Source organism: Pholis gunnellus (genome assembly GCF_910591455.1).
Source record: "Pholis gunnellus genome assembly, chromosome: 19".
NCBI lineage: Eukaryota > Metazoa > Chordata > Actinopteri > Perciformes > Pholidae > Pholis > Pholis gunnellus.
Genome location: NC_136546.1, coordinates 13504609 through 13519979, shown reverse-complemented (window position 1 = coordinate 13519979; position 15371 = coordinate 13504609). Strand labels below are relative to the sequence as shown.

Below are 15371 nucleotides of genomic sequence, written 5' to 3'. Positions count from 1 at the left end.
TTTGGGACAATTAAGTTATATTCGGTTCTAAATTATTCTATTCCCACTCTCGTCCTCTACTATTATCTAGACATTTCTCTTTATCCATCGCGTCTGTGATCTAATTCAAAGTGACACAATCTTTGTTTCCATCGCCTTTCATTACCCCACATCATGTTTCATTCTTTACATTGTGTTAACCCCTTCCTCCTCTTTCTCCTCTAGTCCACCGCTTCATCAGCAGAGGACAACAAATCCCAGCTCTCCATGAGGCCCCAGACCCCTCAGGGGGGGGGTGAAGGAGGGGAGGGGTACGAGGTTGACGGACACGTTGTCTGGAACAAGAAGGGCGTATACCTCCCCACCCCAGAGGAGAAGATGAGGCTGGCGGCCCGGGCCGTGCCCACTGACATAGTTCCCATCAACGTCACAGGTATGACCTCAATCATCCAATCATTGTGTCCATCTCTCACTACCGAGTAGCGGCCAATCCCCATCAGTGTCGGTAGTGGAAAATACATCTCCTGGTCCTCTCGTTCCATATTGAAAAGATCCAACTACTTAGAGTTTGATCTGGTCTCATCCATCCCTGGTGTCTATTCTGTAACATCAGCCTCTCGCCACCAATCACACATTTTGTTTTGCTTCTCTTTAATTCTGTCACATTTGCTTGATTTGCTGTTTTACTGAGTTAGATGAGAAGATACATTTATAGTCATGCTTAGCCTAGCTTAGTACACGCCCTGGAAACAGGAGGAGACAACTAGCCTCCACCAAAGTACAGCTCAAATCTTGACCTGGTGGTGGCGCTAGATGACTAATAAAAGATGCCTTTCAACGATCTCAAAACTGCCACATTAACATGTCAAATCTTGGGATTTTATTGGTATTCTCATATAATTCTCAGTAACGCAGCGAAAAAGGAAATGTCAGACTTTTATAAACCCTCTGTGGCTGAGTGGGTATAAACTCATCAATTACTGAATTCAGTCACCCACTGAGGAAAGAAACTGCATGAGTCAGTCATGGATGTCTGTCCTCTCCTCTGTATATTTTCCTCTCTCATCATGCTTCTTTGCAGACTGACCTTCATGCATGTGTGAGCGAGCGCTTGTGTGTGTGTGTGTGTGTGTGTGTGTGTGTGTGTGGAAATCGTTTGACAGCTTATCCAAGGGGTCAAGGCTTTTCGTCAGATCACAGGGCGTTTGGCAGATGAACACAGCAAAACGTGTCGATGCAATTCCCCTGTTAGCATGTCACATTTTTCAGTGCTATCTGCCACACGCATTAAAAATAGATAGAACGTCTCTTTCTGCCAGTTCTGATGATTAATATATTACACTGTAGCGCGTGTGACTTCTCACTCATAAGACCTAAACTCACGCCGATGACCAACAGCTCAAAGACCAAATGGCAGTTCAGTAACAACATCTGAATTTTGCTGTTGTCAAGGTCAATATAACTGTGATCCCGCCGTCCTTCAGACACTAACGAGGGCTTAATGTGGTCCCAGTCCACACAAATCATTGTTGACTTCGTCTCCTGTCGCTTTACATTACTGAGAAAGAGAGAGGAAACGCAGACACAAGAGGGAGATCTGGGACTTCTCTGTCACTCTGAGGGGGAATGTGATAGACACCATCCGCCCTCATATCAATTTATATTTCCCTAACGCTTGCAGGCTGTCACCAGCTGGCCAAATAGCAGGAAGAGCAGTTCCCAGCAAGATAAAACTCTTCCTTTAGGGAAGCTGGACAGAGAGTGAGAAGGATGTTGAGAGGAATGAATGACTCTGTGTGTATGTGTGTGTGTGTGTGTGTATGCTTCACCCACATATCTGTCCTGTGCATGTGTGTGAAGATAAGAGCATGCACTCTACCGACTATCTCACAAATCTTACACATATGTTTACAGCTCAGTGACTTATAATAAGGGTTGGATTAACACAAACCATCAGCCAAAAGTATTAGTTTTTTCTCTGTTTTAATGATTGTGCTTGGAGAGTAATGACAGGTAAAATGTTCAGGCTCTTTGGCTGATGGATCATAAAGTTAAAGGGTCAGGTCCCTTTTCTCTGGTGGTATAATGCAAGACAGATACATTTGGTTGTATTTGCCCAAGTTAAGATATTTGCCCCTGAAACATCTGCCTCCACCCAAAGAAATGGAGGAGAATCGAATGTTATCGGTGAAGCTCACAGCATTGTGATAACAGTTACATGAAGAAAATCAACAGCAACGCGTAATTATAGAAAGATACCCATACAGACCGCCCTGTCAGCAGTTTTGAACATGTAATTTTTCAGTGCTGTGAGCATCGCAAACAGGTTTCCGTTCACCTACATTGTATTGAAAATGTAAAAGACAGATACCTCAACACCTGGTCAATTAAAACACTCTGTATCTATATCTGTATGGCTAGATACCACTAGAGGGAGTTGAGACTTTTTTTTTTAATAACTTGGTAAAACTGACCCTTTACTATTTCGTTGATGTCGCATGTTCAACTTGGAAAAAAAACTGCACGTTGTTGAGTTTGTTCCTTCCAACTAACCGACTGCTGTTTGCCTGTGTGTGTGTGTGTGTGTGTGTGTGTGTGTCCGCCTGCCTTGCTCTCGCCCTCCCGGCTACCAGGGGCAGTGTTTGACCGACAGGCGAGTGTCCGGCGCTCCCTCATTAACACTGACACCGTGTCCCGCCGGCCCAAGAAGGTCAAACGCAGAAAGACTATATCAGGGCTGCCTGACAACTTCAACCATGAGCTAGGTATGGATCACTGTGGGGCAATATGTTGCCCTCTACTGTCCACAGACCTGTACCAACACTCTGGACAAGCATCCCTCCTTTCTATACTTCCAATAACCATATACCCTCCATAGATTTATGCTTTTATCCAATAACCGTAGACATTGAGTGGAGATTGAACTCCCCCCCCCCCCCCCCCCCCCCCCCACCAGTATTGGTCTTAGTAAGTCATATTCAGAGGGAGAAAATGACACATGCAAGTCCACAGTGTTGGATCAAGGCCCTGCAGATGTTATGTCTTTCCCTGTTTCAGTTCTTCATACCAAGTGTCCTCATTTTGCGTTTAACTGTATCCACAACCAGAAACCAGTTGTGAAATCCTTTTTCAGTAGTTTAGTGGTTTTCATTTTGCCCTTTTTCCTTTTCTAGAAATGTTTGCACTCATAATCTCATTTTTAGACTTTGCCTCTTGGAAAATCATGTCACATAAGAGAAGTTAAGTGCAGGGTTTGCCATTCTAAATGACGTATTGTGCCATAATCCTTCGTCTGAAATGTTTCGTTTGCCGTGAATTGTGTGTGTTAATTATGTGTATGAGCGTTAATCCTGGGGCTTTATTGATAATCTTTAACATGTGTCGCATGTGTGTTTTACTGACCAACATGTGCCGATTATGAGACAATGGGCCCCTGATCATAAACACCGAAAAAGGCCCCATCACTCTTGTCATTTTCAGAACATATCATCCTCAAACCCTCCAAACAGATGAGGGATACATGACAAATATTAAGTTTCAGAGGTCCCCTACTGAGCTGAGCTGGGTGTTAAGCGAACACTAAGCTTTTTAAGCTGACACTGTGCTGTGCTGACGGCACCGCATGGCTGATGTTTATTTACACGTCTCTGAGCTGTGGGACAGCAGCAGTGTTTAAGGAGAATGTCATTTCTCTGTGTGATAAGATCCCCACTGCTGATCGGAAAGGAGCTTCAAAGTCTGGTTAGTGACCAGCTGACGACAGCCTCTGAATGTCATGATTACTGGGCCGGGGTAATTGTCCCAGTGCCTCATCCCTCCCTCTCCGAGCACAAGAGCTGCCTGCGAAGTAGACCTGCAGCTTAATCTATCGCAGCAGCAGCAACAGCAGCCAAGCTGTCACTCCAGCTTTTAGCAAAGGAGGAAGAGAGTGGATGTGTGGTTTAGAGAGAGAGAGAGAGACGGCAAGAAGGGAGAGAGAGAAGAAAGGGAAGTGAGTGTATGTTCTGGGATACGAGCATCAACAGGAGAGGCACCACAGATGGGAGACACACTAAAGATCGTCTCTCGTTTTACAACTCGTTCTTCAAATTGTTTGTTTACAAGCCGGTATGTTCGGTGTGTGTGTGTGTGTGTGTGTGTGTGTCTTTGTGATATCTGCATTTCTGCGTATCCTTGTCTCTATAGCTTTCTGTATGTTCTGTCCTGTATGACAGTGTATGACCATGTATATGTTTGTGGCCATGTATGTATGTATGTGTGTGTTTGTTGGCTACCTTACCTTGTCAGCTGCCTGTCCTGGACCTCAGGGTATTGTTTGCTTTTCTATCGGACTGAGCCAGAGCCATAATAGGAGGGGAAGCATAGGAGGGAGTCTCTCTGTCCTCCCTCATACCCTTTCCTCCTTCATGAAGAAGACCAGAAGTTATTAGCGCATGAGACGGGTACAGCTAATCAAATTAATTAACTTCCATGTGACCACAGTTTATCTTAACAGTCCAGAAGAGCAGAAAGCATTGTTGCTGAAGAAGTTATAGAGAGGAAAGAGAAAGGTAGTGGTGCAAGAAAAGGAAACACCGTATTGTGATCAATCACGTGTTCATCTTATTTTCTTTATTCACTTGACAGCAGCAAAAAGACACGGCGGAGGAGAGCTCCGGCCGCATTCCATGTTCATCCCGGGACAGTACTCCACCTTGGGTAGAGTTGGGAGCGTCAACTCAATGCTCCGACGTTCAGAGACCAGAGACTCCGGCTGCCAGACAGAAGCAATAAAGGTTGTACCCCCATCCATGAGACGAATCCGGGCTCAAAGAGGACAGGGAATCGCTGCTCAAATGGCCGGCATTTCTGCTTCCTCCTCGACCGGAAGTATCTCCGTCTCGAGTAGTGACAGCTCTGGGATCTTGATGCTGCCTCAGTTTAACAGAGATCTCTCCCGTTTTCACAGTCTGCCCCGACAGGGAGCCAGGGTGTCCCTCAGTGCTGACCCCATTTATAGCAGCACCCCCATCAGGTCTCAGCAGCAAACTACGCCTCCGAGGCAGATTGGCAAGCTTCAAGTTGATGATACAGTGGTGCACATGAGAAATGCCCCGAGGACAGGCACCCTGCCTCGGCCTAAGTCTCAGGAGGTGAGGGGGACACAGGCCAGTGATTGGGGCGGTGGTCCAGCATGTGTAGTCTCCCCACATGCTGCCTATTCCACCTCATTCATCCCCAATGCCACCCTGTCTAGCTCCTCTGAGGTCATTACCCTCAACACCTCCGGTCAGCTCCCCCACTCCCAAGCCTCAGCTTACCCCACAGCTCGACCGCTCAGTCGGGCCTCCTCCACCAACACTGACCCCAGATTCTCCAGTCCAATAGCCTTTACCCACAGCTTCACCTGCCCAGCTTTGGCCACTTCTACCCCCACTCATACACCAAAGGATGGTGGTCCGGATGTCGCAAAACCTGCTAGCGAGTCAGGGCTCTCGGACAGCAGTATACACAGCCACAGCACCTTGGCGCCCACACCTCCATCCTGTCTGCCAGAGGAGCAGTGGATCTACGACACGCCAGAAAACGTGGTGGTTCCACACCGTACTCTGACCTCCAGCTGCTCCATTCCTATAAACCAGTTGTATAGCAGCCTGGATCACTCCTCCAGGACCACTACTGACTCCAGCTCCCTCCATTCCCAAGACAATGATGGCTACTACACCTCCATGCACCTGGACTCAGGCCTGCGCTCTCGCAGCCATGGCAGTGGGCATGGTGCAGCACTTGGACGGGCCACCAGGCACAGCATGTACGAGTGCCGCGAGGTGGCCAATCAGGAAGACTCTGTGAGCTTGTACAGTGATCGCTCGCTGTCCCGCAGCATCTCCCTCCGCAAGGCCAAGAAGCCTCCTCTGCCACCAGCTCGTACAGACTCTCTTAGACGCAAGACTTCCGTTAAAAAGCCTCTTGGGGGCGTTAGCGCCATCGGCGGTGCTAAGGAGGCAAACGGAGCCATGCTCAATGAGACTCTTATTGCCAGCTTGCAGCAGAGCCTACAGATGGGGCTGACAGGAGGGAAAGGGAAAGGGGCTTCACCTTCTTCACCCTCTCACAGCCCGAGCAGTGACTACGATGACCCTTGGGTGCTCCGGCCACGCAGTCAGAGTAGTATCAGTGCAGGTAGCTCTGCAGCATCACTAGCAGCCAATGCCAACTGTGGCGGTGTGTCTAACGTGTACTCGTTATGCCACGTGACGCCGGCTCAGAGTGAAACCAGCAGCTTGCGCTCGGAATACGCTGATTCCTGGGGTTACTACATGGACTACCCTCGTAACCACGATCAGAGGGTGCAGACCCCTCCGGCCCATGCCACAGAGAGCATGTCGGCTGGGGCTCACCCAGGAGAATTGCAGAACGGAGGTGAGATTCTCAACAACAGCCAGGCCCCTGGTGCTCCAGGCCAGGACGGAGGGGTGGCAGTGAAGCCCAAATTGGCAACCTCCTCACCGGACAGGGTGCACCGGCTGACCTCCCCATCTAGCGGCTACTCCAGCCAGTCCAACACCCCCACAGCTGGAACCCCAGTGCCCTCGTTTGTCAGGTCCATGTCTCCCTCGGGCAGCCGGCCAAAGCCCAAAGTGCCCGAGAGAAAGTCCTCTCTCCTCTCTTCTGTGTCCATGTCCTCCTCTTCCACCTCCCTTTCCTCCAACACCTCGGACTCACTTAAAAGCTCCGGACCTCCTCCTCTACCACCTCCACCCTTGCCCCTCTCCTCCTCCTCAGCTCCCACCACCCCTCTCAGCCCACCTCCACCCTTCCCTCCCCCTCTACCACCATGTTCCAGTGCCGGCACTCCACCGCCAGCTCCCCTGTTACCAGCCACCCCTCAGAGTCAAACTCTGAGCCCACCCGCTGCTTGCTCCACCTCCCCAGAATTCCCTCCTCTTCCGTCCCCTGACATGCTAATCCACCCCAGTTCATCCTTCAATGGGAGCTTCAGCCCACCCCCTACCCCTCCCCCTCCCATCCCCTCCATGGGTCCCCCTCCACCTCCTCCACTGCCGGCTTTTGTCCCACCTTCCCCGTCTTTTGTGAAGGCAGTGAAAGATGCTCCAAAACCAGCTCTTTCCAAAAGCCCTTCAAAGTCGCCTAAGCCCCTGATCACACCTTTGGCGCTGCAGAGGGTGCAGCTCCGCTCTGTTAAACGGCCAGAGAAGGAGATTAACGGCAAATCGGACCACACCGAAGCTCAGGTTCTAAAGCCCCAGACCCTGGAGAAGTCTCACCCCCTGGAGCAACCTACTGTGCTACCCTGGTCAAACTACTCCCCAGAAGAAGATTCACGCAACTCCTCACCATCACCTGTGTCAAAGCTCTTAGAAGAGTTGTCTTTAGACTGCAGTATCGCACATGACACACCAGATAGTGCCGTCATGAATGGAAAAGCGGAGGATCAAAGTTACTTTATCTTAAACAGAAAAGAAAAGGATGAAGGACGGGAATCATTGCCCAGTCCCCAGCAGAGCCCCCGAAGCTCTCCGGTCAAACAGAAGCCCCCAGTGGTCTCCAAGAAACCCCAAATCTCTTTCCTCCCACAATTTAGCCCCCGACCAATCAATGAACAGGTTCCATCTCAGCATGAGGGTACAACCAACCTGTCCCAAACAGAAGACCAAATTGATGCACCGCAAAGACAAATACAGAAAGAAAAGAAAGACGGTGAAAGTGAGCAACAGGAGGAAGAGGAAACTTCAGAGAGCTCGGAGCTTCCATCAGAAAGCTGTGAAACAACAACAGTAACCCAGAACGAGTCCTACATTTGTGCTTCTGCCAGCCAGTCAAGTCTCGACCATGGACTATATACCAATGGAGAGGCTCAAGAAGAGGAAGAGGATGAGGGAGAGGATGAGGGAGATGGAACAAGTAGCACGTCTGGATCCATCAGCTCCAAGGAGGACGACACTAGTGAGTCTGACTTAAATACTTTTTTTTTAATTATGTTTAGTTTAGTTTATGTGTAGTTCTCATCAAATCAAAGTTAGGCATAAATAAAATGTGTGTAGAGAGAACCCTAATTTTAAGTGGTGTCAGTCAAAATCTTCATTTACTTATTAGTTAAGCTCATTACCATGATCCTATGTGGTTAGTGCTGCTGCCTGCTTGCTGTGCGGCCAGCGCCTCGGGCAACTGTGAAATTCATTTTGCCTTCCAAAGCAACAGATCCAGACTTGAAACCACAAGCTTTCAGAGATTTGAAAACTGTGAAAATAGCGCAGGAGAGACGGCTTATCACTGGGACAGCACTGCTGCAGCCTCCTGAATTCATCCTCTCTTACTCTCTCTTCTACATTTTCATATGCAGAGATCTCTCTGTGGCTATTGCCCTTCATTTTACCCGCATTGCTTTTTTTCTCTGCCCCCCCCTCTCCACTGTCTACTCGACTCCTCTCCGCCATCCATCCTTATTTCCAAATATCCATTTTTGCCTTTTACTCTGCTTTGCTGTTAATCTCAGTCTGTCCTACTCAGCCCCTCTCTCCTTCTGTCCTGCTCCCTATCTCTCCTTTTTTTTTCTCTCTCTGGGATAAGGGAGGGGGCAAGTGTACAGGGGGGCTGCTTTTTTGTGGTTGGAGGGAAGGGGGGGGAGGGAGGGGCTCTATCGTATCAGAGGGGAGGGGAACAGATCTGGTACGGGGATGGAGGGGAGGATGGGGAGAGCGTAAAGTGAGACTGCCTGCAGCAGCTCAGGCAGTCGAAGCGCAGACGTGAGCGCGGAGGTTGACAGGAGGAGGGGGAAGAGGAGGAGGAGGAGGAGGAGGAGGAGGAGAGAGAGGCTGAACAAGAGGAGAAGAAAAGAGAGGATATCTAGAGACCGAAAGAGAATGTAAGGAGACAGTCCAGCACCTCCTCTGTACCACTTCAGACTTCATAGACAGCCAGGTTAATGCGACTAGATGCTGAATTCATGAGTGTGTGTTTCACTGAGTAAACCTGAAGTGTGTGTGTTTACTCTCCTGTAACTCTGTGTGTGTGTGTGTGTGTGTGTGTGTGTACGTTTCTCTGTCTCAGGTGAGGTGTTCTACTCCAGTACGACCGAATCGTCTCCGGCCCCGTCAGCCAACGGGGCCTCCGAGGAGAACATGGTGACCCCGACTCCCACGCGGCCCCGAACCACTGAGGACCTTTTTGCCGCCATTCACAGGTACCATGATGCATTTCTCTCTTTTACGCATCTTGTCACTTCTTCATCTACTCCAACTTCTTTACTCCCAACCCGCCTCAACTCCTTATATATAATTTATTCCACTGAGCTAGTTCATTTTATCTCTAGCGTTCGGTTTGCTGTTTGTTCTCCTCTCTACCTCCCCCCTCCTCCTCTGTCAACATCTCATTCCCTCTTACCCCCCCCCCCCCCCCTCCCATAAACCACAATGTATCACCCTGATGTCCGAGCTCCTTCAACCCATGATTTCTCTCTTTCCATCTCCTTACCCCTCCTCTTCCTCTCCCTCTGTGCCCTCCACCTCTCAGTCATAACTTTACCCAGCGCCGTCCCATCTGCAAGCATACACATCTGTCAAACAAGCTGGTCTCTGGAGTCTCCCAGCCTGGAGTGGCTTTTTTTTTCCTGTTCCTTGTCAGTGATGAGTCGTATTCAAGAAGCAAAATGAGTCCGTAGTCACATGTTTATCAAGGCATCTGTGTTAGTAAAGTCACGTTGGCGTTGCTCATTCTCAGCAGGAGTAAAAAAGACGGTTGCTTCATTCATTATTTAAATACTCGACACCCTCGTGTCCTAATCTAGGTTAGAGGCCACCAGAGAGATTTGTCGTTCTCCCTCTCTCTGTTTCTATCTCTCCCATTCTTGTACACACTGATATATATTGCATACGTGCTCCCGTGCTTCAAAGGCAGGACACATAAATTTCTCATGCAGCCCGCCAGTTTGTGTTTCACGGTCACGTGCGGCGGCAGTCGGAGTTCTCTTGAGCATCGCAGGATTTAATTTCACGGGATTTAATTTCTGCTGGCGACAGACTGCCGACGTATTTATGGTGCACGCATCACGTGTGCAAGTGCGATTTATTGTGCAGTCTAATTGGACGACGGGGTTGTGTAAGCATGTGTGCGTACACCTCGCAGTGGAACTGTTTGTATACCACTTTCTTTACTGCTCTCCTCCTCCATTGCACCTCCTTAGAATAGGACATATTGAATCATTTTACAGATGTTTGTTAAGTGGGCAGCGATGACAGAATCGAGAGCTGCAAAGAAGAGTGAACTCAAATTGAGATTTCATTTGCCAAAAAAAGATCGGCTTTTAACATCATATCTCATTCGATTTAAGAGAGAAATTATCGATGCATTGTTTTGAACTATCAAGAGATTGTGACATTATGTCTGAATGTATAGTTTGTGTTTCCGATGGCGACTTTCTTGCCGCCTCTCTAACTGCTCCTCTCCTCTCCCCTTATCACCTGTCCAATACCATTGTCACTTCACCCCCACATTCCTCGTCTTCTCCCCCCTATCTCTCTGGAAAACCCTAAATGAAATGCCCTGACATCTGCAGCATGAAATACAACCTGTCTGCAGGGGAGATGCTCCAAACCCAAACGTAAGACAAACAGAGAAATCGATAGAGCACTCTGCGATGGGTCTTAAATTGCAGCCTTGTTTACCTCTATAACCTAGATTGGTAGCACCGCCTCTCTCCACTGTGGCCGTATATTTGTGAATTCAACAAACCGTGAGTTCCGTATGCAGCCGTCTTGGTTGACTGAGTTCAGGTGTGCGAGTGTATGCACGTGTAAATGTGTGTGAAAAAAGTCTTATGTAATGCAGATGGGCTACGGTGGCGAGGGAGCTCACAGGCGACGACGCTAGATGTAGGTTGAATTTAGGGAACAGACTAAATTGCAGTCTTTCTAAAAACAAAAAGCAGGATTCTCTCACAGGCCAGTTTTACTCTCATTTGACCTTCACAAGTATATTCTCTACAGGTTATTTGTCCTGTATGGAAGAATTGTTTTCTGTAGATCTAATCTGAGGATTAAGGATTTTGTTTCACTGCGTCCTTCACTGCTCCCTTTCCTTTTTGCTCTCCTTATCACAGAATCTCAATTTTTCATGCCTTTAATCATCTCTGTCTCCCCCTCTCCTCCTCTCTCCCTCCTCGTGCAGAGGGGGCATGCAGTGGGTGGGAGCATCCTTTCTAGAGAGGTGCGAAGTGGCAGGTAGCCCCTTCCCTTAAATTAGCAAGCCTTGTTTCTGCCATCGCGGTGATGCTACCTTTGGATTAGCAACAGTAATCCCACAGTGCAAACCCGCTGGACCACAGATTAATAAGGCTGTTTCCCCTGCTCGCCCTAATCCCCTGTATTCTGCCAGTTGCAGCTTTATTGCTATGCTTTGGTTGCAGGAGTTATTGACAGTGCAGGCTGAGTGGTGCAGTCGACCACTCTGATACGCCCCCCCTGTTGAGACGATGCTGAATCGTCCTTGTGTGATTAAAACTGCTTTGGGCACTTTTCCCAGTTTGTGTTTTTGATTAATTTCATTGTGTCGCGTCTGAGCTTTCCTGCAGAGTTGCAGCGTCTGCAGCTTTTCTGGTAAAAACTCATTGGATTCCTTTAACGTAAATGTAACTCTTCTCATTGCCCTCGTTTTATTTTTTGAGCATCCATGCCACTCAATGCTCCTCATGCTCTCCTCTTTTAAGATTCGTGCTGTGACGCATGATTGCTGGGGGCAGTGCTGACATATGGCAAATTTGGGACAAAGACTGAGTGGACTCAAGTATTTGAAGTGCAATTTTTTTATGAATTCTTTTAGCTACAACAGCGCTGAAACATTCACAGGGCTGGATTGAACAAAGGCTGCTTCCTGCTCATTTATATGAAATCCCATATTCTGCAGCCTGATTTCAATTTGAATAATTGGATTTGATGAAACTGCCCCCATCCCGAGCATTTCAACTTGCCCTTCCATCAGTTCGACATCTAATTGTTATTCAACGTTTTACAAATTCAATAACCCTGCTTGCACTCACTCACTTTGCAGAATGACAAGCATGCCATTAATCTGGTTATCCACAATTTACCCTAGGTCGAAGCGCAAGGTCCTGGGTCGCAAGGAATCTGAGGAGGACAAGTCCCGGGCTGGGAGCAGCCCTCAGTCTCCACCCCTCACTCCGACAGGCGGGTCCCCAGTGATGGTGTCCTCCTTGCCTCGCCCTTCAGGCTCCATCCAGCGCAACCTTCGCAAGTCCTCCACCAGCAGCGACACCTTCAAGGCCCTTCTCCTGAAGAAGGGCAGCCGCTCAGAGACCAGCTTCAGGATGTCGGCCACTGAGATGCTCCGCTCCACTGACCCTCGCTCCCAGAGACCATACTCTGAGTCGGCGTTGGACTCCCCCGAGGCCTCACCTTCCTCCTCGCCGATGGCGCCGTACAGCCCCTGTAACTCCCCCAGCCGTGGTAAGAGAGCAACAGATGAGTGGAGCCGCTACGAGGCCTTGGCCCTGTCCTCACCGACTTCGCCGTCCTTTTCAATGAGCGGGTTTAGGTACGGGCGCTCACGCACGCCGCCCTCTGCTGCCAGCAGCAAGTACAACGCACGCAACCGGATCCTCAGCAGCCCAATGACTGTGATCTGTGAGCGCGAGGGCGAGCTGGCTGAGAGCGAGTACGGGGACACTGCAGAGAGTCTGTCCACACCCTCTGCTCGGACTCTCCCTCTATTCAATAACTCCAACGGCACTTTATCTGATGAGAGCAGAAGTTAAAAAGCAAGGACCGCCCCTTAGATACAAGGAGCTGAACTCACTCGTCATAACCAGGTAGGGGGGCAGGAAGAGGAGCCAATAGAAGGCCCTCTAGAGACACCTTCCTGAGCCCCCACCCCCTCGGCGTTTCCTCTGAGGCAGTTAAGTGTCAGGCGCTGATGTGAGGTCAGAGGTCGCCCCGTCATGGACCAGGCTGAACTTAGTCTGAAGTGGAGAACTGTATCTGCTGCATTACTCCCATGAATCTCACTCTCTGTCCTCCGTTTGGTGACTCACCCATTGTGTTCAAAGAATGGTGTTGCTTTTACGCCTGGTGTTCTTAGTTTGTTTCCATTTGTTGTTTTTTTTACTTTTATGTCATTAACATGCAGGAATCTTTTAGCGTCTTTGACAAGGATAAGATAGTGAACAGAAGGAAGTGAAAAGTCACAAGCCGTAACGTGTGCTGCTGTGGTGCTACGTAGCTAGGCAGTTGGAAAGAGTGGAATGTAGAGGCGTGCTGGACGCTCTCGCCTTGAGAATCTTCTCAGCTTCTGCTTCTCTTCCGTTGGCTCTGGAAGGTGTTTGAGAGCACCACGGTTTGCAAGTGTTGGCTTCCAACAGCCCACAATATTGTGAAAAGAACCCAGAGGAGGTGGTGCAACAGTCAGCTCCACAGTACAACTTCAGCTACGGTTATCGGCAGCTTTTGCTTCCTGCTCTTAGGTCAGAGGTTTAGTTTGCAGAGCTGGTATGTTCAGTGGTCCATAGGAAGTGCAGAGGGCTCAGTGCTGTCACCTAGTGACGGCCAGGAAGTAAACAACTGTAGAGTGTAAAAAGACTCAACCAAAAAACATCAAATTTACTCTGTAAAAAAAAGGCTCATAAAACCCTCTATTAAATGAATTTTAGTTTGTAGATTTTGCATTGTGCATAGATCTTTGTCTTTGTTTGTGACTTAAAAACTATGTTTTAAAGATTGTTTTAATAAACAAGTGATGTCATGACGTGTTCGGGAGTTAAGTATGAATCTGTAAATGTAAAGACAGAGATGAGAGTGGAAGAAAAACTCGTTTTACTGTCTGGGACTTTTAGTGATCACGTTGGGCACCAAAGAGCTGAAGAAATGAACTGCTGACCGTTTAAACCGGAAGTGAACACAACCCGAGAGTGTGACCGCTTGTCTGACACCCTGCATACAGCCCAGTCGTTGCTTAATTTGCCGAAACCTACCACAAGCTTTTTTTAGGGCTTAAACGATTTCTATAATGCTGTTGACCTTTCTGCTAAGTTTATCCTTTTGCAGTTTTATATGATCCTGTATGTAAATACAATACGAGAAAGAAGTTTTAAGTAACATTTTGACTTATTTTCAAAGACTGTACATTTTTAGAGCCCTGTATTTGCTGGAAGGGAGTGGTTACCTTTTTTTGTAGATTATTTATTTTCACATAGCGGGGGCTGTAATCGGTGTTCACGATCAAGAGGCAAACCAGCGAGCTGATGGAGGCACAGGGCAGAGTTAGGAGGGCCACATTTACTCCGCTGATGCCACCAGGCCATTTCTTTTCATTTAAAAGGTGCTTTATAGCGACACAAAAATGCAATAATGTTATTATTTATGCTAAAGCCTTCTACTGCCCCTTAATCCTGAGTCATGCAAACCCCACGCTGGTGCTCACAGCTGAGTAAATGTGGTCTCCCAAGAGTCATAAACCGAGGTGACAGGCGTGAGACTTAATAACCTCCTAACAGCCATAACACCCTGTGCTTTAATCACCTGTGACCAAAGTGTGTCTCCAGGCCCGGGCTTGTCTCGCGACAGGAAAACGTCTCAATCGCAGAGGGGGAAAGATGGGAGGACAGAAGAAGTGGCTGGAGTGGAGCCGCTAACGCTCTTGTGTCTGTCTGTGTAATAAAAAACAAGGTGATATTTAAAGAGCGGGTTTCTGTGTCATTTCTCTGTGTGTGATTCATGGTCATCTGACAGCCCCAGCACCCTAAATCGCAGCCTCATTAGCGCCGTCGCCATGGCACCCATACTCGTCCATCATCTGGAAAAGCTCCAGACGTTTTACCCCACCCCAGCACGCACGGGGTCATCAGTTCGGTCTCCTTCTTGGACATCCTATTAGCACACACTGAATCACAGGCTCAGCCCACAATAGGCCTTTTTTTTTCGCTGACTGCGAGGCGACTTCCTGCTCGTGGCCCGTGACTGAAGCCTCTCCACATTCCCCCGCAGGAACTCGCCGCCTTTTCAACGCCGATCGGCATGTCGAGTGTTCGCTCTCCCAAGGGCCCCAGCATCACTGACCCGCCTCTCAGTGTTTACAATGGAGTCCCTCCACCTCTTATTCATAAGAGTCGCCGTGCTCTCTGACGCTGTGTCCATCTGGCTGTCAGACAGGAATCAATAGAAACTCCTCCCGGCCATGATCACACTATTGACACCTCAATGCATCCCCTCTCGTTTTATATTCAAGACCCTCGTTGTATGAAGTGACGAATGAAACTAAATGACTGTATGAACAGAATAGTGATCGCCTGCACTGATCCAACTCTTCAGTCATTGCTAGTTTCAGCCCTAATCTTAATTGTGTGCTAATATGGGTTGAAACTAAAGGCAGCCTGGAAGGAATGA

At 48.6% G+C, this 15371-nt stretch overlaps 1 protein-coding gene across 3 annotated transcripts in view; it reads left to right on the top strand.

Moving 5' to 3' along the window:
* The window catches only part of nhsl1b (NHS-like 1b), a 92838-nt gene extending 78185 nt beyond the window's left edge, over positions 1-14653 (top strand). For 2 of the 3 annotated variants that reach the window (XM_079180787.1, XM_079180788.1), the window contains exons 4-8: positions 205-412; positions 2613-2744; positions 4606-7926; positions 9031-9163; positions 12070-14653. In XM_079180787.1, coding sequence (XP_079036913.1) covers positions 205-412; positions 2613-2744; positions 4606-7926; positions 9031-9163; positions 12070-12748 — 4473 coding nt within the window. In that variant the 3' untranslated portion in view covers positions 12749-14653. The remainder of the gene's footprint in view (positions 1-204; positions 413-2612; positions 2745-4605; positions 7927-9030; positions 9164-12069) is intronic. The other variant, XM_079180789.1, reaches the window with a different exon arrangement.
* The last annotated feature ends 718 nt before the right edge of the window (positions 14654-15371 follow it).